At 40.6% G+C, this 26883-nt stretch overlaps 1 protein-coding gene across 7 annotated transcripts in view; it reads right to left on the bottom strand.

The window, feature by feature from the left end:
- The window catches only part of LOC118244805 (signal recognition particle 54 kDa protein), a 33416-nt gene extending 6777 nt beyond the window's left edge, over window positions 1-26639 (bottom strand). The window contains exons 1-16 of one of the 7 annotated variants that reach the window (XM_035540036.1): window positions 26368-26639; window positions 25643-25756; window positions 24111-24202; window positions 23408-23492; window positions 22369-22473; window positions 21008-21074; window positions 20863-20920; window positions 20014-20164; window positions 19012-19160; window positions 17581-17681; window positions 17389-17475; window positions 16906-16979; window positions 16557-16665; window positions 15632-15802; window positions 15069-15164; window positions 14086-14543 (exon numbers count right to left, since the gene is read on the bottom strand). In XM_035540036.1, the coding sequence (XP_035395929.1) occupies window positions 14452-14543; window positions 15069-15164; window positions 15632-15802; window positions 16557-16665; window positions 16906-16979; window positions 17389-17475; window positions 17581-17681; window positions 19012-19160; window positions 20014-20164; window positions 20863-20920; window positions 21008-21074; window positions 22369-22473; window positions 23408-23492; window positions 24111-24202; window positions 25643-25720 (1515 nt within the window). In that variant the 5' untranslated portion in view covers window positions 25721-25756; window positions 26368-26639 and the 3' untranslated portion in view covers window positions 14086-14451. The other 6 variants (XM_035540039.1, XM_035540038.1, XM_035540041.1 and 3 more) reach the window with 6 other exon arrangements.
- Between the last annotated feature and the right edge of the window lie 244 nt (window positions 26640-26883).

Below are 26883 nucleotides of genomic sequence, written 5' to 3'. Positions count from 1 at the left end.
TGGGACAAGGGCTCTGGTGACACAGGACACGGAAAAGGTTGCGGTAGTGAAAGCCATCTTCACCTCAGTGTTTACTAGTAAGACTGGTCTTCAGAAATCTAGAGGACTGAGGGAAGGTGTAGCATAAGGAAAAGCATGGAGGAGGATCAGCTTACAGAATACTCAAGCTAACTGGACATATGTGAATTCAGGAGCCCTGATGGGATGCACCACTGCTAAGATGATAAAGGGACTGGAGCATCTCTCACGTGAGGGAAGGATAAGAGAGCTGGGGCTGTTTAGCCTTGAGAAGAGAAAGCTCAGGGGAAATCTCATCAATGTGTACAATCTGTCAAGCCAGAAACTCAAGCTGGGCAGGCAGAAAAAAGACAGATGCTATATATTTTTGGCAGTGGGTATGGAAAATATCCTGCCAAGGTAAAAGTGTAAGCAAAACCAGCTGCTATCCTGCTTACACAAAAGCACCTCCAGCTTGTTGATTACGTACTCAGTTGGCAGACGGGCTAACGACAATCATTTCTCAGTTTGTTCAGTTGAAGAAGTCAACAAAAGTGCTGGAAAAGCTTGTTGCCACAGGTGCAAATAATGGCATTGACAAGCCTCTGTACAATCCTTCGTAACAAGGTGACAAGGTTAAAAAGCATTCACACAGTGCAAAGGACAAACAAAGGCCTGCTGTGCAGCAGTAAGCAAGAAGCTACAAGAGTCCCCTTAACATTTAAGGATAAAAAGAGAAGCTGAGCTCCAACGTGACAGAAGTAAATCAGACACAGAATATTCTAACGTACTATTGTAGTACCACAAACATAAAATTTGAGACTCTGCAGGCACAGAGATGCTTTCTATTTCCTCTATTTTCCCACTATAATTAAAGAACAGCTTGGTATGTTAGAAGTACTTCTAAGTTCAACTTTGTAGAAACCTCTGCTTTCTGACAACGTGTCTCTAGCCCAACCAGACACTTCTTCACTCATGTCTTTCTGTGATTCTGTGATGTCCAGTGTTGCTTTGCTGGTCCCGGTAATTTAAAAAAGGAGCATTCTTTCAAGCATCTCAAAAGGCAATATAAAACCAAGAGAAGCTACTTTATGAAAATTAAGCAGTAAAAATTAAATGTTTTGTAGAGTAAACCACTAAGAACAAGCAGGAACATGGGAACACATCTGGGAGAAATAACCCTCCTCTTTTTTTTTTTCCCCTCAAGGCAAGTTTGGGTAGCACCTCAGAGACCTAAGCAAGAATGGCAAATACGAGGCGAGAAGAGGTACTGGAGAGAACAAGAACCTTGTGGAACGTTATGGGTGATATGAAGTGAAGTGTTATGCAAAAGGTCAGTACAAACTAATCCTCTGTGATGTAGCTTTAATGCATTGAATGACACTGGAAAATGGCACCAAAGTCAGGTCTTATTAATGGTTGGTAAGAACCACATGCCCTGATGCTGTGCATCAATCTCCTTCAGCCAGAGGAATGGCTTCAATCAAAACAAAGACACAGTAGTACTGTACTTCTTGAATGGAATATAGGACACCAGTGTATTAGGAGGCAATAGTATTTCTCCTAGCATCATTCTACTCTTAAGTATATGTTTCTGCAATGCTTAACTATACTGTTCTGCTATCATGAGTTCATTTTGCTGTTTAAAATAGAAAACATAATACTTGCTACACTCAGCTTTTAAAGTACAAAACATCTTAATGTACAGTTCTAATCTGACACTCAGCCATAATATGACCTGGCCAAATCTACCTCCAGAAGGTGTTGGTGTACTGCAATTTAAGTAGGACTAACATAATGAATTCAACAACCAAGAGGGCTATGATTCAGTAACAACATGATACTGTTTCCTAGTATGGGGCTGCTGAAGGGAAAAGATGCACTCAGAAGCTCAGCAGAGTGTGTACCATATAAACAATCCACATCTATATTTATTTTTGCCAGATTTCAGTCCCTAGTAACATTTGAACTTTCCAAATAATTTATTTTTTTGTTTTGTTTTTGTTTGTTTGTTGGCAGAGAAAATGGCAAAAGGAGGTAAAGAATCATTTCCCATTTTAAGAAAAAATAAGTTATGTTTTTGAGAGTTGAATACCACCAAATAGACATTTTTTTTCATTGTTTCCTGTGTCAAGACTCATTTTAAATGAGTTAAATTAATGACTGGTCATTGCTATAATAGGTCCTTCAGTGTATACACACCAGGTAGAACTGTGGCAACTAACAGAAGCCAGTGAAAACAAGATTCAGGAACACATACTCCCTCCTTCATCAAAAAAGCTTCTATGATATTATGAACAGCTATTATTAAGTCATTAACTATTTTTCTCCCTCGTTACAGAATTTTTAAAATGAAATTAGAGTTTGAGAGTCCTCAACAGCATAAAAACAATGCTTTTTTGCTGCCTGAAGTTAAGCTCCTTTTAACTACAGGATATCACGATAATTTTCCTGTAAGAACGTGTTTCAGTCTTTCCAAGCACTGAAGGTTAACAAAATTACATCTGTTTTGGAGCTCTGTCACAGAAATGTTCTCAGGATGAATTCTAAGATTAAAATCAACAGTTATATGTTGCTTATAGATGCTCTGCAAAGGCTTAGACTCCACATTCTGCTTACTCATGCAACCAAGACTCCATAGCAAGCGGCACTCCAGGGATAAACAGAGAGATTACCTTCTAGAACAGGTTAGAGAAATTTAATTTCTTCTTCTAATTAAAACAAAACAAAAAAGAACTTATAAAGCAAGGTTTTGGTGGACAGAAGCAAAAGATTTTAAAGTGTAAGCATCTAAATTTTTTGATAGAAGATTCAGTTAAAGCATTTACAATCATCAAAGGGGCAAAGGAGAACACTAATAACACGGAATGCTATTATCTAAAAACAAAAACAACCACAGAAAAATTTAGTAAGCATGCCCTGTGTTCTGGATTCAACTCACTCTTAAAAAAACAAAACAAAACACCACAACAAAAGGACACTCCAGTCCAAAAATGTAAATAACCTGAACACTGACCTACGGAAGTGCTGGAATCCTTGTTTCAAAGCAAAGCCTAAGACTCAGTACTTTATGAGAATTTGTTTAGTTACGAGTGACACCAGTCCATCACAGTGAGTTCTTTAGTTGTCATATTACCAGAATATACACATGCTACTTTGCTTAGCAAGAAAGTCATTGTCATCATCTGCTTAGCTCTAAAGCGTAATTAAACCAAGGTAATTACTGCAGAAGTTTCTTTACAATATGTCAAAACATTTGTTTCTCTTAAACTCAATTCAGAACCTGCTTGTATGCCAATACCAGCTGAGCTTCGAATTTTCATGATGTAAAGTTTCTATTCAAAATATTAATGTGCTTTTTCTAAAAATAAATTGGACCAGAAACAGCTATTATTTGCAATGTACTTTTTTGTATCCCAACTGAGATAACAAGTTTTAGACATGCTGGTCCCAGCAAACTGACTATTTAATTGCTTTTATAGAAATCCTACAATAAAAACATTTTTAAGGCAGCTGTTGGCTAAAACATCAACGCTCAGCTTGGACTAACATTTCTTCAATTCACTGGCTCAGTTGGGATACACGAAGCATACAGCAGATAAGCTAAACTTCACTTAATGGCAACCCTTGGTCTAATCAAGTTTATTCTGTCAAGGTAAAAAGCAATGCACAATAAGGCATGCTGTGCTCCACAATAAAATGTTCAGCCTTGGAAGGTCCTTTTATTAAAAAATGTAATAAAAATTAAATATTTCATAAACTATGTAAGTGGAATAAAGCAATCTTAACTGTGCCATACAATATACTTTCAGGTATTCAGAATAAAATCCATATTAGGAAAGCAGGAGAATGATCGCACAGAATTCCTGGCTCTTGTGAATATTTGCAGGTTTTTTAGTTAAGTGTCCATTTGTACAGCAGTGTGTACTCCTCTGGCCTCACAACACATACAGTCCCCTGAGGCTTCCATCATGGTGAAACTGTTCTACTGAGGGGAAATGACAGAGAAATTATACTGATCTGGTCCTCTGCTAATTATAGTTGGAACAAAACAAATCTCTTTGTACACATCCATGGATATCTAACACAACCTGCACAGTGGGGAACAGTTCTGACTCCAAAGATACCTGAATGTTGAGCAAGTTTCATAGTTCTTGCACTTCTTTGAACAGAACCTCAAAGACAAAAAGAAAACAAACAAAAAACCCACCCAGCAAGACAGCTTAACATCTATTCATTGTTGATAAGTTTAGTACATTTATTTTCAATAATGATACTTTAAATCATGTATAAAGCTCATATGCATTTCTATACTGATACACCTGCTCTCAGGCTAACATTACTTTTCCTTGTACGCAGGAACAGCCTAATAAGAAAGAGATGGCAGTGCCACCAGGCCATCAAGATTAAATGCAACAACTTTACTCAGGAGCCCCAGTCCCAGCTTTCGACAGTCTCATTGCAGCTCAGTCCTCAAACTACTACTTTTTCTTCAAGGTAAATTAATTTTACAGAGGGGGAAAAAAACTGATTGACAGTCCTTCCCAAAGCAAGCTCCTCGTGGCCACACCACTTTCTCAGAAAATAACAGGCAGGAAGTCAAACTCCACTGCAATCCCCCCAAGAAATCCCAGCTCTCCTGGAAGGATGCACACATAAATACAGTAAATAGTGAGCTTCATACACGACATTTCTTAAGCACCAATTCCCAGACTCTGGTGCATGAGTCATTGCGACAGCAATGCTTACGTGAGGTAGGAAGCAGCACCAGTTTCTGTGCATGCCAAGGCTCTTATCAAAGTGTGGGAACAAGCACCTCTAAACAGGCATTTGCCTCCAATGTGCAATCAGGCAGGACTGGCTGCTGCACAAAGCAGTAACTCCCAACCACTTCACTGTACTCAGCACATAGGGAAGGATCCAGCCAATTTCAGGGGTTCCACCTCTAACTTCAGTACAGGCAAACAAGGCAAGGGAGGGCCAGAAAGGGAGTCCTGAAGGCAGACAGGGAACAGGACCGCAGACCCAGTTTATGGAGGACAAAATTGTAGGCGGGTAGAGAAAAGAGGTAGTTGGAACAGCAGTTCGTGGGGCTGTCATAAAAGAAACATGAGACTGGGGGTGTGGAAAGATGAAGAGATGGATGTGTATCTTCTCTGAGACTGACTGCCAGAAGGCACGGAGCTGCTTCCTCCAGTGCGCTGCTGCTGGGGTTGCAAATCTCTGGGCTACGAAACACATCGTCAGACACTCCAACAGAATAAAACAGGTGATATACTTCATTTTACCTCTAAGTGTAGATACCAAATCATTGACAAAAAGGGAAATGTTTTTGTTTTTAGTAGCCATAAAATGCACTATTAGAGACAGCTTTAATTGTCCTAACTTCACTGAGATTCGGACCAACACACGGAGATGTCATTCAGCTTGAACAAATCTTAACAGTTTAAAACACAGAAGGACTTCACATACATGGACTAGGCAGATCCCTTAAACCTGTTTTTGATATATCATGAAGTTTTCCTATACTTCTGCAAATCATCCGTTTCTTTCCTTTGTACACTCCTTTAATTGCTGGTATGCTAACACTAAATTACAAGCTCAACTCTCCACTGCCAACAAAGATAAGAAAAAATGCCCTCCCAACTGATTTTTTCAAATGACAGTGTGAATAAAAGAGACACCGAGCAAATATTATCAAAGGAGGAAATTCTGGAGAGGACAGATTAGAACTGTGAAGAAATTAAACCCATTCTAATTAGTAGGGCTATTTCAGTGAGGGAGAGCTGCAGGACAAAACTTCTCAGAATACTTCTCTGAGATTTCTCAGTGCCTAGAGGCAATCGAATTTACTGAATCTTTAATGCACCAAATCACATTTGTGACATAAAAATTAAAGGATAAAATGCAGGTAGTTATACAATAAACCAGAAGCAGCAATTTATCAACCAAAATACCTACAGGATCTACGGGAGGCAACAGGTCTTTCTTCTCTTGTTCATCTTCCTCTTCATCTGTGCTGTATTCTTCCATTGTTTCTCCACTTGCAAAATGAATAACCCTTCTGGGAACTTTCTTCTTCTTCCCTATGACACCCAGCTCCACATTCTCAAAGCCTCTATCTCCATTTGCAAGTTGCTATAATGAAGAAAAAAATCATTATCTCAAGTACACTTCCGTGCAATAAGCTGCAAAACTGTAAGAGTTCCCCCTTAAAAAACTTCATGAGGTATTTAAAGAATTTTAGGTTGTTTACCATATCCAATGGATATATCTAAGAGCTTGGCTGTAGATAAAAGATAGGACTGAAACATTATTCTTTGCAGATACATAAAAAATTATCTATTCACTAGAAACAACAAAAAGATAAGTGCCTTCATTGCAGCACAGACAGGTGGTTTTAAAAAATGGCTATTCTGACAGAACGCTGTTATGTAAGAGTTCCTTAGCAGAACACTTTAAATAACTTGATGAGCTCATAAGTGTTAATATTTAAGTGTACTGTTGGTTTCTGAATTAGTATCTACTGAAGTGAATTGAGTAACTCAGAGGCTATAGCCACCTCTTTGCAAGTTTAGACAGAAACCTCTATCTCTAAAGAAAACCGAGTGAAGGATAACTAAGCCGCCAGGCTCAAGCTTTAGAAAGATGCCTCAAGGAATCTGCCTCTCTGGGCTTTCATCAGCAGTCATCATCAGTACAAGGAACCATGCAAAAAGAAGAACACTTAATTTGGCGTGTAAGGGCAAAAATAAAAGCACAATGTCTAGTTTTGTTCTTCGAGCTGCTGAATACTACAATGCCATCTTCGAGCCACAAGCATTAGAAAAAATATACTCCTAGTTCAAAGGCCAATCAATAATTCTTTAGGCTAATAACTCCCACAGACAGAGAATTTTAGTAAGGTTTTGTATTGTATCTATCAAAATAGAGTCTGTATTTTGGTAGAGCTTTTACATACTACTGCAACAAATGCAAAAACTGTTTTGAAAACACGTCTGTCACACAGAGAAGGACACAGAAGACAGGAAACGTTAGCCACACATTTTTAATGTACCGTGAAGGTTTTTAAAAATGCATGAATTCATGTAATTTAAAAGCACGGCATAAGAAACTTGAAGAAGGAAATGTGTGTAGGCACACACAGAATTAAGGCTGCATAAAACGGACACGTTCCAATTTTTGACTTCTTGTCTATGCAACCCTAGCAGTCTTCACAGATCACAAATCAAAATTACTACTAAAATACGTATTTTTATCACACAGTTGTAAGATAACCCTTAATCATTATGGGCACAGTATCGCCCTTCCTGACACTTGTGCTGCATTACATAAATTAGCCTTGCAACACAGAAAGGCTCAGTTAGCTAGGATAATCAGGGGGCACGGTATAGCGGGGCAGGCGAAGGGAGAGGAGAGCAGAACTGCTGCCTTCATTCCAGGCAATAGATTTTTCTCATGCCCACAGAGCAGAGGGAGGGAATATAAAGATCATGTGCCAAGCCCGACGATGTGGAGAGGGAGTACACACATTCATCATCCTTCCTAGCCCTCGTACAGCCGCTTCAGAAAACTGCAAGTCATTTCAGCTTCCTGGAGTGTTTCTTAGCTACCGTGGCACATTGTGTGTGTTTTCCTAGAGGAGCAGAGCAGAATAAAGTGACAAGTTTTCCAAAGTATAATCCAGCTGAAACGGCCTCATGTTTTCATGCAGGAACACAAAACTGACTGTGCTGGGCCTAGTGCACTCTCTCTGCTGAGTTTCAGTCTTGGAAACACAGCAGTGGCAGAACAACAAAGCTACAAAAATATGAATGCTGAAAAAAGCAAAACAGCCTAAGTACAGGGAGCATCCCTTGCTGCCACTGGAAAAGCAGAGACCACTTACTGCAAGTCAGCTCTGTCTTTTTTGGAGCATAAAGCACCACAGAATCAGTCTCTTAGGAAAATTTCACACTCTTTTATTGGCATAGTATGGTGATTTCATTGTTCATGTTTAGTCACAGTACTGAGGAGCACTATTTCTTGTGACACAGCATCACAAATATTATTGTAATTAATAATCACAAGCAGCATAAACCCTTGCCTACAAGCTCCTCTAAAGGCACAGTCTTCTGCTGATTTTGATTCATTTAACTCAAATACTTCAAACATGTTTTAACTTAGAAGAATACTGTAGTTAATATTTAAAGTTTAAAAAGCGGGCTTTAATTCCCTGGTTGTGGAAACTGTATACTTTTCAACCCATCCCACACTCCACTTACACTACCTACAGTGAGAAGCTCAGCACAGCTGGCACCAGTACAAAGTTTCAGACAAATGCAGCAGTTCAAGACAATAAGGATTCATCAAGGAATGATGCATCCAGTTTCCCTTGGTAATCTGGTTCAGAGTCCTAAATTATTAAATAAAATAAAACACGTCAGCTCTTGCTTTGGTTATTACACGTCCAACAAACCCGGATGCTTGTTCTACTCATCACAGCAGCATTTGTTCTTTTTAATTTTTATACACACAGCACCAATAAAAGCCAACTCTCCAGCTGCAAGCAGAAAGTCCAGCATCAGTAAATTTTATTCATCTTTCCAACACAGTCTACCCAAAAATGTGGCAATGCAGATCTATTCCCTAAGTATCATCCAGGTTCACTTTACAGCCAAACAGTACATTATTTTCTGCTTGAGGCTTTCTTTTTGAGTGCGATCTTTCTTTTCCAGTACACGAGGTCATTACATAGACTGTCCTTCAACTACACAGCTCTGCTCAGGTTGCCATCTCATTTTTTTCCACAAGCCTATCCCCCTCCAACACATTATATAGGTCTTGAAAGGCTCAGCAGCTGACATAACCTCACACTATACAAGTATTTACCGTGGCTTCTATGCTGTCAGCTTTGTGTCAACACAAGGGCCAGTTACCTTTGTGCTTTTTGCCACACTAGCTAACGCTGTGAAGATACTCCGTGAACGCTTTAAAGCTACTTCCCTTTCCTTTCAAATGCCCTCTTGGAATTTTTCTTCGTTTTATGGCTTCCCCATAAACCTCGCCTGTCAGAAAGTCACATCCAGAGCTGCTGTTCCTCATTAACCATCTTTTCACCTCCTCGCCTACCTCACCCTTTGGCCAGAAACACACCTAGAGCAGGGAACATTGTGGCCCTGTTGGTACAATATCCAGCACAATGGAATTTAAGTCCACAATCAAAATGCCAAAACAAATAAGTTACAATTAAGGATGAGGTGTGCCAGGACACCTGCAGCTAGTGGGGCTCGATACAACTAACATAAGGCAATGCAATAACCTCAAGTCTTGTCGAAGAAAAGCAACCAGCAATAAGGAGAAGAAACTACTCACTTTGTCACCTTCTAATCTGTCAGAACCGGGTGCCGTATACAAGAGCTTTTGTTCCAAAATGCCAAAGCCTGTGACATCCGCTCTCCCTCAGAAAGACGAGTAATTCGGTTTGCACAGATCTACCGATCCGACAGCGCCAGTTACTCGAAGGCTGCTAATACCTATTGAGAAATATTTCTATCCCTGCTATCTTGCCTGCCTTACCGGTTTCGTTTTGTATTACTTTTTTTGGGGGGGGGCTAGGTATTTTTTTGGTTGGTGTTTTTTGTTTTGGATTGTTTTTTGGCGTACTGCTTGACTTTCTAACACCGTGTTTTAAATGAAATTAAAAAGCAAGGGTATTTTGGAAGCAGATGACAAAATAGGAGAGTCGGAAGAGAACTATAAGAAACCCCGGGCGCCGCAAGCACCAGCACAAGGAGCTCGGGCGCAGCACACGCAGGCATTGGGGATAAAGCCCGCAGCAGGGGACGCACGGAGCCGGCCAGGGGGAAGTGTCTCGGAGCTTGCCAGGCCCTCTCCGGCACGCCTGCCAACTTGACCGCGCCGCCCGGGAGCGGAGACCCGTCTTAATGCAATATTTATCAGGCCCGTTTGTAAGAGGCGTTGTTTGACAGGTGAAACACAAGACACCGAGCCGCGTGCCCGCCCTGCAGGCTGTAAGCACAGCTCACTGGAAGGACACGCTTCCTTCCTCCTTTTCCTCCTCCTCCTCCTCCCCCCGCACCCCGGATCCCCGTCTCCTGCCCACCCAGCCCCGGCCCTGCCCGCCGGGCTCCGGGCACGCAACGCCCCGCAAATGGCCGCCCTCCCCGCCGAGCTCCGGCCTCCCCGGACCCGCTCCTCACCGGCTCGGGCTCCATGACGCAGGCGGCAGCCGCGGGGCCGGCGGCGGGGGCGCAGTACAGGGTGATGGCGGACAGCCCCTGCTCCATCTCCCTCCCGCCCGCCGAGGCGCCGGGGGAGGGCGGCAGCGGGCCCGCCGCGGCCCAGGGAGGCGAGCAGCCGGGCGGCACCGCCCGTCACACCGCCCGCCGGGGCGGGGCAGGGACCGAGGGCAGGCCGCCGGGGCCTGCCGGGCCGCCCTGCTCCGCGATGCCCCTCGGGGGTGCGAGGGGAGCCCCATGGCCCCGCCGAGAGGGGAAGGGAGCCCGCTGTAACGCGCCTCTCATCGTCCCGGAGAAAGAAATGCAGAGCGAGGGTGTCCCGGCCCCTGGGGTTTGAGTCAGTGAAAATAACATGTATTCCCAGCAGGCAGGGAGAAGTGTTTCGTGTCAGGTAACTGGTTTGCTCTGAGCCGGGAGCTGACCGTCCTCAGCCTCCCAGCGCTGTGCTGAGCGCCCACTGGCAGCCGCCTGCCCGGCCCTCATGCCTGGCCAGAGCTGACCGAGGCAAAAGGCACAGACACTGCCAACGAGCAGAGAAGCCAGCTGGAGGAGGAGGTATTTGAAGCATCCTTTTTGCAGAACCGAGGAGTGAATCATGTTTTAAAGGCAGGAGTCAGTGGCTGTAACACACAATTATTTACGTGATGGTAAGAGCCATCCTTCAACCCTGTCACTCAGTATGGCTTCCAAAGAATTACGGGCTCTGGCACAGATAGGCTCTTACACCATTTTTTAGTCATATCAAAGCATTATCCAGCTTGTGAGGCAAATGAAGGTCCCACAGAGCACAAATGTAGCAGATTTACAATTATATTCGCACAAGGCAGAAAAGTTCCCCTTACGGAAGTGACTTACAAATGGGATGTGTGATCAAAATGTTTGATGATAAACACCTGAATGAATAGAGTACTATTTCGTACAATACAGGACCAAGCATCTACTTTGTATATAGAAATAATGAGGTATTACTTAAAATTGCAAAGAAACAAATTAGCATAAGAGCAAGTAAATACCTCTTAACTGCTTGAAGTATGTTAGCAGCTCTTAGAATGGCATTAAATCAACCAACTTGCTATCCTTTGCCTCTATGGTTATAATAGCAGCTGTGCAGTAATACTTTCACCTCCCAGAACAATTTGCATTTGCAAATTAGACTTTAATAGTTGTCAATAGTAGAAGTCCTAATGAAAGGTAAAGACTAGTATCAGTAAATAACAGAGTTCTGACAAAACCGTACCTGTGCCTTTTCATGGCTATTTTTGTGTGCTAATAGAGTTAATTGTCCGGATATTATCACACAGCTATATATTGACCATCAAAACTGTTTCCTCTCTTAGTAGGTTGCTCAGGCAGAGACGCTTAAGAATTGCTGCTATGAACTACATGCATCCTTTTCAATAGCTGTGATGAAAGGTCATTGATGTTTGAACTACCAGGGTAGTTCTTTCTCTTCCTTGTCTGGAGTGAAGGAGTGAAAAATTCCATCAGACCTGTTGTTCTAGCCCACTCAGTAGGACTTTCCATCAAGAGGCAGCAAACCAAGGAAGCATGCGCCAACAATACATGAATGATTGTTACACAGCTGGTAAAGGTCTTCCACTTTTACAGAACAGCAAAAATCATCCAGACATAAAGTTTTATATCCATCATCTTTCAAAAACAATAAACACACATCAGGTACCTATTTCTACATCAGGTTGCACTAATGAACACATACATATCAGAATTTATTAACATAGTGTAACCTTAATGTATTGTAACCTTAAATACTGTAAGAGGGCGACTGCAGGATATCACTGATTTTAAAACAAGGATGTACTTCTAGAACAGAAGCTCGAGGAGACGAGTTTATTTTGTACGCTGCTCTTTTGTCCCTTGGCTCCTCCTCGTGGCCTTCCCCGGGCACTACAGTTACCTGATTTCCTAAACCCTTCATCATCTCCTCTCAGATTCTCAACCTAGATTTAGCCATGTGCCCAGACAACAAAACAGCAAACTAGTCCAAGCAGCACCAACTGGTTTCGTGAAGACAGACACAGAAAGACAAACCTCAGTCTTCTATTTATTCCCAATGAAACTTGCTTCAACTTTTCAGGCTTCGTGTATACCAGACAGAACTTTTCTATGATGGACAAGCACAAGAAGTCTAAATAATGCAAGAAGATAGTCCAGGGAGTTGTTACTTTCTAGCCTTGTTTTACATAACCTCTCTTGGCTTGATGTAATCAAGTCTTCAGTTTAGAGCCCCAGATTGAAAGAATGTACCAAACATGATAGCTTCTATTCTCTAGCAACAGCTCAGATTTTCTTCTACACATTGTACTCTGGAGGGTCTACAAAGTTATTTCCCCACACTCCTTAAAAATGTTGTTCTCCTATAAAGCTCTAAGAGGGTTTTATAGACCCTTCTGTACATTTGAACTTTCCACTTAAGCACCTCTAGCATGAGCCTATACCCACTTTTTTTTTCTTTAATCTTCTTTAAAGACACCAATTCAAATCTGTAGGCAATTGTCCCTAATTGTTCTCTTCCTGTACAGCAGCAGTAGTAGTAGTTTGGATATTTTAAAGACTAAAATTAAACACATGCAATGGATTGAAAATAGGACATGTTAATTGTTGATAACTTGACAGTCCAACTAAGCCTGTACAGGAACAGTGCTTCACTGTTCCTCCTCAATATGCCTATTCTTCTCACATTTGATCTCCATCAACAGCATTCAACTTAACTTCACTATCCCCTACCGTGTTGCAAACCAAGATTTATATTCTGCTTTCTAATGCAGCTGCATGGTTTTGTATATTGTATTCACTTCAATTGCTCAAGAACTGAAAATACTTTAAAAGTAGTTTTCATAAACATGTGCCGCTTGTATAGCTGAGGACAGCTCCTGCACAAGCTCATGATATGCAAGTATTCATTCTTTTGTTTGATTTTCACTGAAATCTCACTAAGATTTTTCAGTATCCTCTCTATTTAGAATACGTGTACCATTACTAGTGCAGAAAATAGACATTATAAACTAAGTTACAGCATGCCTTATGTTTTATGTAGGTAATTATGCTCTTGTGCTAATAAGTTGTTCACTATCAGCTGTTAGCAGTCACCTTTTCAAACAAATGGCTGCCACTAACAGATGGACATACTTTGATTACCATAACTAATTTTTATGTCATCTAGGCAACAGAAATGGGTGTCTATTTACAATCCAAGCACTCAGCATACTTAAATCCATAACATACTCCCTTTCCTTAAAATAACAGTGAAAGATCTCACCATATTTGCTAAACTGTGTATCAGATTTTAAGGTTTATCTGGCTTACACTTCTCAAGTGTACCTGTAGATTCCACCCCTTTCAGACCTACACTGTGGACTGAGGTAGTACAAGAGATGACATAGGAAATTAAGATCAGGTAATAGTTGAGTTGGGGCAATATGGTCTGTCAGATACAACTATCTATGGCTATTTGAATTTCAATACCAGCAGTTTTATTTACTATATATTACAAACTATTTTGATAGCAGAAGAGCTGCTTAATTGGCAGTCCAGTATGCAGATTTTCAAGCTGTCACATATACTGAAGATTTCTACATACATGTTTTCATTTCCTTCATTGTTTATGTAAAGGAAAAGACTGATAAGACTTCTGGAGAACAATTTTTGTACAAAACTGACACCTTCAAAAATCTGAGCAGCAGCACCTCTACATTTTAGATGTTGCATTACAGTTATGTTACTGCTATAACTGTTTGGCATAGATAATTAGAAATTATTCAAATTCAGGAAATCTCATTACATACTGATAAAGGATCATTATGAAGAATTGGAAGAAATAGTCCATTCCTGTGTTGATAATAGCTTAATTTTATTTTACAGTATATTTGTGACATTTTATGTTACTATAACCAAAGATCAGGGTTGTTTACAAATATAATGGCTGCCATTTAATGTAAACAATTAAAAAGTGTCTCTACATATTAAAATTTTACATCATGATTTTATTAAATTGAACTACTCTTTGTGCCATCAGGTATTAGTGGAGAGGAACTACTTTAAGCAAAAATAGTTTTCAGAAGTTAGATGTAAAAACTGAGAAGCCTGAATAAGATTTTAAAAGACCACTCCCCCATCACTGTAAGAAGGAAGAAAGTAATCCTTTCACTGAAGTCGCAACTAATAGTCAACCAAGTCCATTTTTATTAAGGCTTCTTTACATATTATTGAATCCCATCATGCCTTTCATATTCCCAGCAGCACCTTGTTGAAATTGTCTCATCATTGACTGCAATCCTGCCATGCCACCTGAAGAAAATAAGTGAGAAGATGCACGCGTTAATTAGTTTTGAAGGACAGCTATCTTGCTTCTGAAGTACATTTGGTGTAAGGAGGCCATCTCTGTAATATACAAAGCCCAATACTCAGCCAAGCTTAAATGGCTATCAAAATATGGACAACTAAGGAAGTAATTACATAAAGCTTAAAGTAGGTTTTAAGATGACCTTTGCATCAAGATCTAGACAAAGGAAAAAAAATGAAGAAATCATCATTATCAGCTAAAAAGATTCCAGTATGGGAATCTTTAGTAAAAGCTGTTCTTGTCAAAATTACTTATTTAAGGCAAATCTTGGAAGGGGATGGAAGTTCAGGAATAGATTTGCTTCACAACAGACATGCTTGAAGTCACTGTACTATTTCCTCAGATGCTACTCCAATTGCTCATTTTGAGAGCTGAATCTAAATGAGCCCCCTTCCTAAATTCTATAATATTTCAAATAGATTACTGTAACAGGTAATCACCTAGTGAAGCTGTCAAACGCCGATACATACCCATATGATGAAGGACTCTTGGATCCATCATCTTTGCCATCTGTTGGTTCAGCTTGGCCAGCTGAGATGGGTTTACATTCTTTGACATATCACCGCCTTCAAGAAAATGGAAGAAAAAGTGGATTAAAATACAAGGCTAAAAAAAAAAAAACAGAATTTTACGTAATTTTATATTCAAATCCATTCAAGTCAATGATCAAAAATTACCACATCAACTACTTTGAGTAATTAAGGATCAACAGTCCCTGTCCCGCCCACATAACAGACTACAGTGTCAGTATTGTGGTAGTGATGAACTCTACCTTGATAAAGCCAAAAATACATCAGTTTTCACTCCTAATTTACACATTAACATCACAAAGAACAGTATGGCTCTCACCAGTTAAATCAAAGAGCTTGCAAACATCATGAAAGTGAGTGAACTACAACTCAGTCCTCCTCTCCCACCACACCTCTCTCACCTTTCCCTTCTCCCAGCACCTAATCTACATTATGAGCTTCCTCTGTGGTCACATATCAAGTGACCTTCCCACTGAGTTAATAAGTGTTTTACTTTCTTTTACCTTTGAAGAGCCCTTTGATACCTCCCATCTTTTTCACCATCTGTGCAAATTTAGTGTATTGGGTCAAAAGCTCCTGGACATCTCTGGTAGAAACACCTGAACCTCTTGCTACTCTTTGGATTCTTCCTGGCTGCTTACTGAATACTTTGGCACCATCTGTACTGTCAAGTTCTGCAATTACAGCAGAGGAAGGAAAAAAACATTGTTAAAAGTAACGAAAACAAGTGCGTACTCTGGATTAAAACTAAATTCTCAGCACAAAAAATAGTTATAGAAGTGTCAACGCAGAATTGTACAGAAATAATTGAGACAGAATATTCAAAGGAATAGCACTGGCCTTTCCAGTGTCAATCACAGTGATAGAAAAAGTTGTCAGAATAAATTATGCTCTCAGCATACCTGCTGTAAGCCAGGCTAATAGGTTTAGCTCAAGGGTGAGAGCACACCTCTCCTGTAAGAGTTCTGGGTGGTTTAGAAACAGCACACCCTGAATTCCAGAGACTAGGCTATATCACTAAGTAAAATTGAGGGTGGAAGAAAGGTATGAAGAAAGATGATAATGACAGATTAAACACAAATCCAACTTTTTCATTTGCACATGTAGCATTAATAAATTTCAGAAGCACAACTACACTACAAAAAACAAAAACACATCAATTATCAATGGAATGCTTTGAAATTCCATCTGGTCTACACAAGAGAGCAGCAACAAGAAGTTGTCATTATATCTCTAAGTATTGGGACTTATTCAGAAAGTTTAAAGGCACGGGGATAAGTAACTGTAAGACTGATAAATGCTCTCTTCCCTTTTATGTCATTTTAATTTTAGATGCTACCTTAGGTCCAACTTGTTTCCAAAAGAGATCTCTGTAAATAGGCTTGTTCAACAACTGAGAAGTGAAATACTGGTTGAAGTTTGTTTTACCTTGGTCATTCATACTGTCCATTATAGTCATCAATTTCTTTAGCCTTGCCATTGATTCTTGTTCATTGCCTTTACTCATGAAGTCAGTTCCAAAACCAGGGATCATACCCTAGTTTTAAAATGCAAAACAAAAGCTGTGTCAGAACAAGCAAATCTAACTTTAATTAAGTAGCCAGAAATAAAGATAGCAAGTTTGAATTCAGCAGGTATGTATCACAGTGGACCTTTTTGAAAAATATAAAGCACAGACTCTAGCACCAGTTTCACTGAAGAGTTTAAGTTCACAGCAGAAATTTGTCAGATATAAATGAAAATCTGATGAAGAAAAATGATTTTGGGGATAACTAACCAAGATCTGACTGAATGGTCCCATTTTCATGATGTTTTGGAATTGTTCATACATATCTCTTAATGTAAACTGACCTGAAATACAACAAAAAGAGAAGATTAGCAAAGGTCACGCTAACATTTAGGTGTTACTTTCTCAACTATTTACCCTGTGAAAATAAAGAGCAATACTATACTGCATAAAAACAGATAAGTAAACATCGTCTCTACTGTTAATACAGCTAGGCACACAAGATGGCACACACTCAAGAGTTTTAAGCTGCTTAATCTGCAGTTACAGCACTACCTGTCACTTGATGAAAAACATGACTATTTACTTGCTTGATGCATTTATTAGAGTAGGAACAACCATTCTGCAATGTACACTTGAAACAAATTACTTGTCTCTACACAGAACACAAATTAACGCAGCGGTCTGCGTCTTGGAGAGAACCTGCCATGATTAGTTCATGGTAATACATCTGCTATTCAGGGAACAACTTACCATGTTTGAGCTTTTCTATGAGTGCTTCGTTATCATCCAGCTTTAACTCATTTACTTTATCTATCAATCCTTCAATATCACCCATACCTGGAAAACAAAACCAGCTCTGAAGTTAGCATTAAAAAATTACACTTTAGCTTTCTATTATCAGGTTCAAAGTGTCTTATATGTACAGTTGCATGTCATACATACCAAGAAGTTTGCTGATGAAAGGCTGCGTTTTGAACGGTTCAAAGTCGTCTATATGTTCACCAGTTCCAATAAAAATAATAGGACTCTTTGTAGCAGCAACTCTGCAGTAAAATATATATATATATATATATTATGGAATGGTTATGGAATATGGAATATATTATGTCTCAGACATCATCAGCACAACACAACGAACACATCAACTCAATCTCCTAAGTATCTTTTTTACTCCCAAAAATTATTAATGCAGAAACATCCAACATCGATTTAGGAGGGGTAGCTGGGAATAGCTGACTATTTCTTTAATTAGTACTTTGTAAAATACAAACTGTTTCTTCCACACTCTGCTTTGACAAATCACCAATAGATACGTAAGTTGCATTTTCTTTGCAAATTTTCAGAAACTGGCGAGGATAGAAAGAAAAATAAATTATGCCCATTCTACCCTAATGTTGGGAGGTCAGATGACACAGGTGTTGATTAATTTTTCTTCAGGGTTCCTCCTACAGACAATCTCATTTTCAACACAGGAAAAAAGCTTAGACATGAGAAAAATCAAAACCTTTTCAGGAATCAGTCACTGACACTAGCTTTAATCGAACTCTGCTTCCAGTCTACAGAAAGTACAGAATGGCACAGCAGACAATGTATACGAGTACATGACAGCTGGAACTTGCTTTTGGTATTTTCATTTTACTCTTAAATTTAGTGTTCCATTACTGTGCTATAAATAACAGCAAAATACATATGGCAGTTTAGGAATTCTAACACTTAAGATCCAAGTCGGACACATCTCAGCTCCATACAAAGCTGTATCATTCAAAAACAGTTGGAGATTAATCTAACTTAGAAGATAATACGGCATGTTCTAGTCAACAAAGGATGTCAAGATACAGCACAGCACATAAGCCCAAGAAGATGGAGTTCAGAAAAGCATAACTGCAGACTCATCTTTTTACCAAGTTGCTGGACACTGAAAATTCAGAAACTTGATTTGCATCACAGCTTTAAGGCCATTAGATAGGACTAGCTAATTTTTTTTTTCCCCTTTCAGAAAAATTATGGGCATTAAATGACAAGGAAAAATTTTCAGGTAAGCCTGATCTATTAAGCTCAAATTTGTATTTTGCATCTGATACGCAAGCTGCAACAATTGTTTTTTGCTGTTCTCAGAAGACAGAATTCTGACGTGTGACAATACACACTACTGCACTGGAAGTACATCATAATACCCAATTCTGATTCCCACTGAATGTCAAAAGGTCCACTGAAATTAGGATAAAAATTTAACTGTTACTACTGAAATTTCTAGATTCCTTGTAATGTGACAGTGACACTTTCACAAGACAGGTTTCTGTGAGACACTAACACATTTCATGGTTGTACACCCACAGCCATACCTTGGACACCCTGTTATATCACAATACTTACGCACTAAGAGCGCCGCCTCCTTTCGCATGTCCATCAAGCTTAGTAACAATAACAGAAGCTACATCTACTTTGTCTTTGAAAGCTTTAGCTTGAGCTTCACAAGCTTGGCCAATGGAAGCATCCATCACATAAACAATGTTATCCGGTTGCTAGGAGGAAAAGAAGAGAAATTTGTTTCCTGCTTTCTTGGACTGTGTTGCTGCATTATGTTCAGTAGCAGAACTCACTGTAACACTGTTCTATGAACAGTATGGTCTAAGGACCATTTGAAACCCTTATGCTGTGCTACTATTTGTGAAAAACTTATCTACAACACAGAATATTAAACTTTAATAGCTTTACAGTTTTTATTTATGTTTTGAATGATTTTAGCTAGTACCTGAGCCAGTAAGCTAAATAGCATCTACAAGCAATGAACATCTTCCATTTGGTTTTACATTAAGAGCTTTATGATGTCCATTTCTCTGAAAACAGGTTACCGTTAACAGGAGTTGCGTGGGAACTGTCACATTGTTATGCGAGATCACAGAATCAAAAACTAGCCAAACTTTTTAAAACTCACATGAGAAACACCAGCTTCATCTACATACCCAAGCTGATGAACGTTCTCCAATCACCTTTTTTGTTTCAGGGCAAACATTCATAACAACCACAGAAATGTAGTACACAGCTACAGAAAAGAACCAGTGTGGTCTGATTTTATCTAGTTTCTTAATGCAAAGACCCCAAAAGGGAAAGTTAAAGCAGTAAAACTGCAATCTAGTTATACGCAAGCACCCTTGAATTACAGATCCAAGAATTAAAACTGACACAAAGCGATCAAGCACTGATCATCCAGTCCTAGTTTATTCATATCAGTTTGTAATTTCTAACACATTCTAGGTGTTAGAAGTGCTGACACGTTCCAGAAGACAGAAAACCACACAGAACATTGGGAGATGAGCAATGATTTGTACTCAAATTATTCTAACAAATGTTAATGTGTTTCTTGAAACTACTCACAATGGCATTAGCAACTTGTAACATCTCTTCAAACAAGGAGTCTTCCTGTTTGTGACGTCCACTGGTATCAACGATGATTATTTCAAAGTTTTCATTCTTAAATTTCTCAACTCCTTCTGAGGCAATAATTACAGGATCCATTTCTGTGTAACTGATCACAAAGATAAACATCAACATGTATGCAATTCCTTATCCTTAACCTAATTAAGGATTTTATTACTTGACTGTGAACTTATTAAATCTACCTAGATTTCAAGATGGACTTCCTTTATATCAAGCCAAAACTGATTCAGATTATGCTTCCCTAAGCCATTTACCCTTGAAGTCCGGTGAACAGAAGCACAAAGGACTGTCTCACCTGCTGAAGATCATGCTAGATTCTGCCAGCCTTTCTCGGAAGGAAGTTGTAACTAGGCACCTAGACAGTGCACCTCCAGCAAAGCTGGAGCTCATACAAAAGTTTAATAAAAACTGTATTAGTTCTACTGCTGCTACTACCTGACAAAAATTAAGGGCCAAAAAATCACATCTTTTGATCTGTAAAGATGCTAAGTGGATTATTTCCTGAAAACCTCAATCTGTCTGGTAAAGCCCTGTAAACTTGCAAGCTGAGAGAACATTTAGGGGATTATCTCCAGATGCCTGATCTCTTCTAACACTCACTCTACCTGCTACTACTGACAGACGGAATATACTGAGCTAGACAGGTATTTCATCTCATGAGAGCAAATATTTTAATAGCCTATTAGTCAGGCAACACTGAATGGGACTTTGTGGGAGATGTTCAATAAGGAACAATATCTCGTTATAATTGAGCTGTTCTTCAAACAGATTCTGAAAGATACTTACCTCCCATAAAAGGGAATTCTTGCTTTTGTGGCATTCTGCTTTAACTGGTCAAAAGCGCCTGTAAGACAGGTATGGTCAGGGGGCTATTTAAAAAAAAAACAAAACTAAGAGAAAGAACCATATCGTTAGAAGCTGTTTATATTACCTGCTCTGTATGTGTCTGCACATATTAAACACGTCTTCCAACCTTTCCTCTGGTAGAAGTATGCTAACTGTTAAAAGAAATTCAAACAAGTAGTTACACCAAAATCCCACTAGAAAGCATGGCACTATGTAACAGCTTGAAGTACATACTGAGGACACAAAATCAAGCCAGCTTTCCTATAACCGAGACCACCTAGTAGCACTGTGCAAGTATCAACTTGTTAGCACATTAGAAAAGTATGTTATATAAATGATTAACATGGTTAGATGAAAATAGTTGCTCAACTCTGCTTCTGATTTCAGTTTCCTGAGCTAGGAATGGCTACAAATAGCCTCTGTTCCTGTTTTGTTAACTCCTAGATTCTGCAGATGGGATTAGCTTTCAGAAACTACCCAAAGCTGTACTGCAACGTGAGCATTTCTTTGTTTCTTCACTTCCAGAGGAACAAAGATATTTCATTGCAAGGACGTGTTTTAAAGCAATGGATGGAAGCCTTACTGCCTTGTAACGCTTGTAAGCTTTGCTAGTACAACATACATTCACAGAACATTTGATTCACCTAAAGACAGACTTCCAAAATACAGTTTGTCTATGTAAGCACTAGGAAAGTCTTATGAAATCAAAGCAGCGATATATTCTGAATATAGTCTGAATATATTCAGAATATATCACTATATAATATAATATATCAGAATTCATATATATTCAATTCAGAATATCAGAATTCAGATATAGTCTGAATCTCCCAGAGAGCAGATGACCAAAAAAAAGAAAAGAAAATACACAAACGTACATCAGTAGTCTTCTTCCATAGTATGATTTTTTCCTTCCCCAAAACCATTGTAAATAGGTTAAGTTACAACTGCTCTGAATTGTGCCTTTTTTTCCTTGAGGATATAAATCTAAATTTCCTCAATAAACTCAGGGCTGGAACAGATTTCACACCACCCATTCATGCTCAGCTGAGACACCTAATACAGAGGCCAATTTCTACTTGTTCCCCTAAGTAGGTAATAGAATGAGATAGGTTCTACTCAGAGTACATCTTAAATCCAGGAAGTACGGAATGGAAAGAATCTGTGATCCACATACAAAATTCCTTCATTACGAGTTTAGTTTTTGAAAAAAATCTTGAAGGAAGTCCTGAAACCATAAATAGTCTCAAAAGAATATTACTTTGAACATTCATCTCATCATAGAATCCCCTCAACAGAAGTATTTCTACAATGTAATCAGTCAGTACTTTCCTAGCGATAAAAGCAGCACGGGTCACAAGCAAGTCCTACGTAACGTGTCCAACCACACCCTCCTTCCCAAGCAAAGCAAAACAACACAACACAAGCAGGTTCCGCGCAAGTTACCTTTGAACAGGTTGTTGTTTTACCGCTTCCTTGCAAGCCAACAAACATGATAATGTTCTGTTTTCCTTTGGTAGGTGTCCATGCTTTGACTCCAGGATCTACAAGCTATAGAACAAAGTATACTGCGTGTTGCAGATCTGAATTTCAGAAGCACAGAACAGTCAGTGTCACATTCCATGGAGGAAGACAATTTTTTTGTATATCTGGGTCTTAATTTGGTTTAGATGCTTACTGGTTTACAAGAACAGCCACAGCCCACGCAAGAAATCTGTAGTATATGGTGTTACACCTAACCATTCTGTAACAGTAACAGTGCTTCTTTCTAAGGCCAAGCACTAAAGTCAGGGTGGCCTGCATATATGGCACAAATACTACAATCAGCACAGAAACATGACCTCCACCCCACCATCACTGCACTAGATGGACCTCTTCTGATGAGAGCCCAACACTACAGAAGACTTTTCTGGGTTAGTGCCTCACTTCTCAGTGAGTAGAAGGTGCATACATTCCAGGGAGATATCACGTGGGTGAGCACAGACTAGAGAACAAAATGCAACACCGTTAACTGGCAAGAGGACAGAATACTGGTATCCGGGCAATGACTTGACCAAGCAGGCAGGTTAGAATTTGCGGTAGAGAAACTGCCTGGTTGTTACTTATACTTTTTAAAGTAGCTTTAACAAATCTTCATTAAGGTAGAGCAAAGGCTTGTTTCTGGGACAACCAAATACAGTAGTCCACAAGTTTGTAGGCCATTACCCTTACTTCGTCTTCACATTTCAATTGAAGAGTAAGCATAGCTGAACTTGAAGGTTACATTGAGGTTAGTCTGAGAGAGATGCCCTGAAAGTAAAGTTCTGATCAGAAAAAATACTGTTTGCATAGTAAATAGCATTAGAGCAGAAAACAAGACAACCCAGATAGGCAGAACCTCTGTTGGAACCACATGGTAACCTTAAAGCTTAGCTTGCTACTGTAGCGCTCGCACAACCCAGGCTGTACAAGAAAAGTGATGTAATAAGGAATTTTGAAGTCCTACTTTAACAAGTTCCTTAAAGACAGCGTGCTGAATCATTTTCCTTTTGTTAAGGCCAGATGCCATCTCTTCAAGATCAATTGCAGACCTGAGTTGAAGAAAACAGTTTTAGTAAAATCAAAGCCATGAAATACTAGTATAACTTAAAGCATCCTAATATAACTTAAAGCAACCTAATAATAGTGAAGTCTCTGCAACTGCAGCGGCACTCTGATATTTGCTTTGAGTTTTCGGTTAGTGCACATTCAAGAAGTGACATACATTAGAGACATTGCTTCTGTATGCAGGATGAAAACATGTTTCTGGAATACTTGTCTTTCAGACTTGCATATACTTGAGTTACACATCTGAAAATAGCCAAGGTAACAGTCCTGGTCATATGCACGGATCTATTTATATCCGGCACAAAACATGAAGATGAGGTGTCTAGGCAGCAGCAAAGAGCTTGTTTACTCTTCCACTGAACTGACATCAGTTTTTCAAAACAAGTGTACAACAGCAAAGACTGGCTAAACTTGAGGAAGATTTCTTTTGATGGAGCTGGCAAGACATTTATTTTAAACTAAATATTTCTGTAAAGTGAAAATAGGGGCTTACAGGTGAACTGGGTATGTCTAAGAAAACCATAAGCAAGTTGGTAGTTGCTCTTCTGTAACCTCAAGTTACAAACATTAGAAGTTAAATTTGTTTTGATTATTTGACTTACTTGACATTTTCTCTTAGTTGCTTCACAAGTTTAATATTAACATCAGCTTCCAGTAGTGCTGTACATACTTCTTTTAACATAGCATTTAAAACCTTTGGAGTATAAAAGAGAAATGGTTTTACAATCCACAGCATTGACTAGCCCAGTATTAGTTTCAAATAAGAATGTGAAAGTGTATTTATGATCTAGTAAAGGCTTTTATGAATTAAATGCATGTGGTACCATTATTATATCAAGTGCCACATAAGGTCTGCACATTTGTTCGTTTGCAAACCAAATTTAAATCTGAAAGAGAATGGAGGCTCCTAAACTTGTAATATTCAACCTACAAAGTAATGCAGAATGCTTCCTATTGCATTAAGGAGGATGGCAGCTTGTATGGTAGCAGTACTTCCTAAGCTTCCCTACAGCTACTCCTCAAAAACAACTGCAACAGAAAGCCACAAAAGAATTTAACGCAATCTTGACAAACAGAAGTATTCCCCCAATGCAAGGTGGTCACACTATCAACGTTTTCAGCAGAAACTGGTATGTTGCTCTGTGGCATGGCTTTGAGGCAAACAGGTGCCTCTGAAACCCAGATTAGCTGTTTTAAGACTTGTCACTTTGAAAAGTCTGTAACAGAAAGATTTTTTTTTTTTTTCAAAGTAAAACCTGAGTAGGTGGCCTCATTTGCACAGCTTGAGCTCTTGCAGCGGAAAAATCTGCATTGCTGAATAAATGAATTGGGCTATATTTGACTCAGTTAAAGGTCTGTTGTCTCCTAGCTTAAGACTTATTAAAACTTTTCCCCTGTGCACAAGTTCTAGAGCTATGCCAACTCTACAACCCTTGATAAGCTTTCTTTGTAGTTTAAGCCACAAACAATATCTTCCCACCTGAAAAGTTTCTAGCAATTTATTTACTCATTGGCAGTTCTAAACCATCACATCTGTTAGTTTTCAATCTTGCTTTTCAGTCCTTGTAACAGAACACACTTATTTATCATTTCATGTTTTGATTTTTTTTTTTTAAATACAAACTCTACCAAGTCAAGCAGCTTCCAGAACCACACACGCCGGCTAGAATAGAAAGGCAGTAACCACAACAATCCTCACATTTTGGAGAGCAGAATTTACATTGAAAGCTATTTCTCCTTCCACGCTCCAACTTCTAGCGACCTAATACACATCCACAGTATAGCTGAACACAAAAGTTGGAACACTGTACAGTCTCACCCCGCACATCCCAACCAAACGTAGGTGCAAATTGCCTCCTTCAGCGTTCTCCTCCTCAGGACACCACTGTCCAGGAGTACAGCCACCAGGCTCCGTGACCCTGGGACCATGGGACCCACAATCTCTGAGGCCTAAACGTAGCTCTGCGTTTTAGCCGTACTATCAGGAGTTATAAACCTCTAGCTAGAAATGTTACTTGAAAGAAAAAAAGAGCCCAGGGATTACATTGACCCACTTCGAGCCTCCCATCAGCCTTATCTATTAGAACTTTGCTTTCTAGATGTTACAGAGGCATCACATAGGTGTATTACAAACCTCTTCATTGATGATCGTAGCATTGCTCAGTGAGCGCAATGCTGAGGTTATTTTTCTTCCGAGATCTGCTAGAACCATTTTGGCGGCTTCAGGTAGAACTTCAAAGAGAAGAATCTGGAGAGGAAAAAAAAAACAAACACACAATTAAAAAATAATGTAAAAAACGAACTGAAGCTATGTCTTCACAAATGAATTATTCCAGTAAATACTGGGTTAAGAAGCCAGCTTCGCACTCCAAAAAGCAGGCAAGTTTCACTTTGTCAAGTTATTTTTAGCAAATAGTGGCCTGAAGTTAATTTCAGGCTATCCTGACGGCCTACTTAAAAACAGAAGCACCCTCCTGCAGTTAGGAGGCATTTCGCTCTCTGCTGTGCCTGCGCATCAGATTCCCCAGGAAAAGCACTGCCCAGGCACACTTCCAGACACCTTCCCGTTCCACAGCCGCCCAGGCCCAGGCCCAGGCCCGCTGGCGGGCCGGCAGCAGGCCCAGCGCCCCTGACCCGCCGGGCCGAAGGGCGGCCTCCCTCCCGGCGCCGCCCCTTTCCGTAAGCAGCTGGCGGCGCTCAGGCTTCACCCGGCAGCCGGCCCCAGCCCCGGCGCAGCTAACCAACCGCTCGCTGTGAGGCACGCCCGTCCCCGCAGCCCCCCGGACCCCTTCCAGCGGCCCCGCACAGGAGCGGGGCACGCAGCGAGGCCGGCCCGGGGCGGTGCCCGCGGGCACTCACCGGGCCGGGCCGGGCCGGGCCGGGCCTGACGGCGCTGCGCAGGCTCCGCGCTCCGGCAGCGGCGGGCGCTCCCCGCCGACCGGCGAAACGTCACCACTCGCCCTCACCCCCGGCGCGCTTCCGCCGCCGGGGCACCCGCCAGGCGCCGCGTTAAGGTCGTGCCACACAACGGCGCGCCCGCGCCCCCGAGAAATCCCGCGGGACTGCGCCGCTCCACCTTAAGAGCAGAGGGACACGCAGCGCGGCCGGCAGGGGAGGGGCCGGGGAAGGGCGGCCCCGGACGCGCGTAGCAGGGCTTCATGGCCGGCCTCTGCGCATGCGCGGCAGCGGGGAGGGGTGGGGGGTGCGCGAGGCGCAGCGCCCCCCGGCGGCGGCGCTGTGGTACTGCGGCTGGCGAGGCTGAGGGTGGGGGGGTGAGGTGGTGGTGGCTGTAGTGAGTGTGTGTGAGCGTATACGTGTGCGTAATTGTGCGTGTGTGTGTGTGTGCGCATGTATATGTGCACATATGTGTGCCGG

This window comes from Cygnus atratus, chromosome 5 (assembly GCF_013377495.2).
Source record: "Cygnus atratus isolate AKBS03 ecotype Queensland, Australia chromosome 5, CAtr_DNAZoo_HiC_assembly, whole genome shotgun sequence".
Taxonomy (NCBI): domain Eukaryota; kingdom Metazoa; phylum Chordata; class Aves; order Anseriformes; family Anatidae; genus Cygnus; species Cygnus atratus.
Note: the sequence above shows the minus strand (reverse complement) of the source record. Positions and strands in the feature narration are given on the sequence as shown.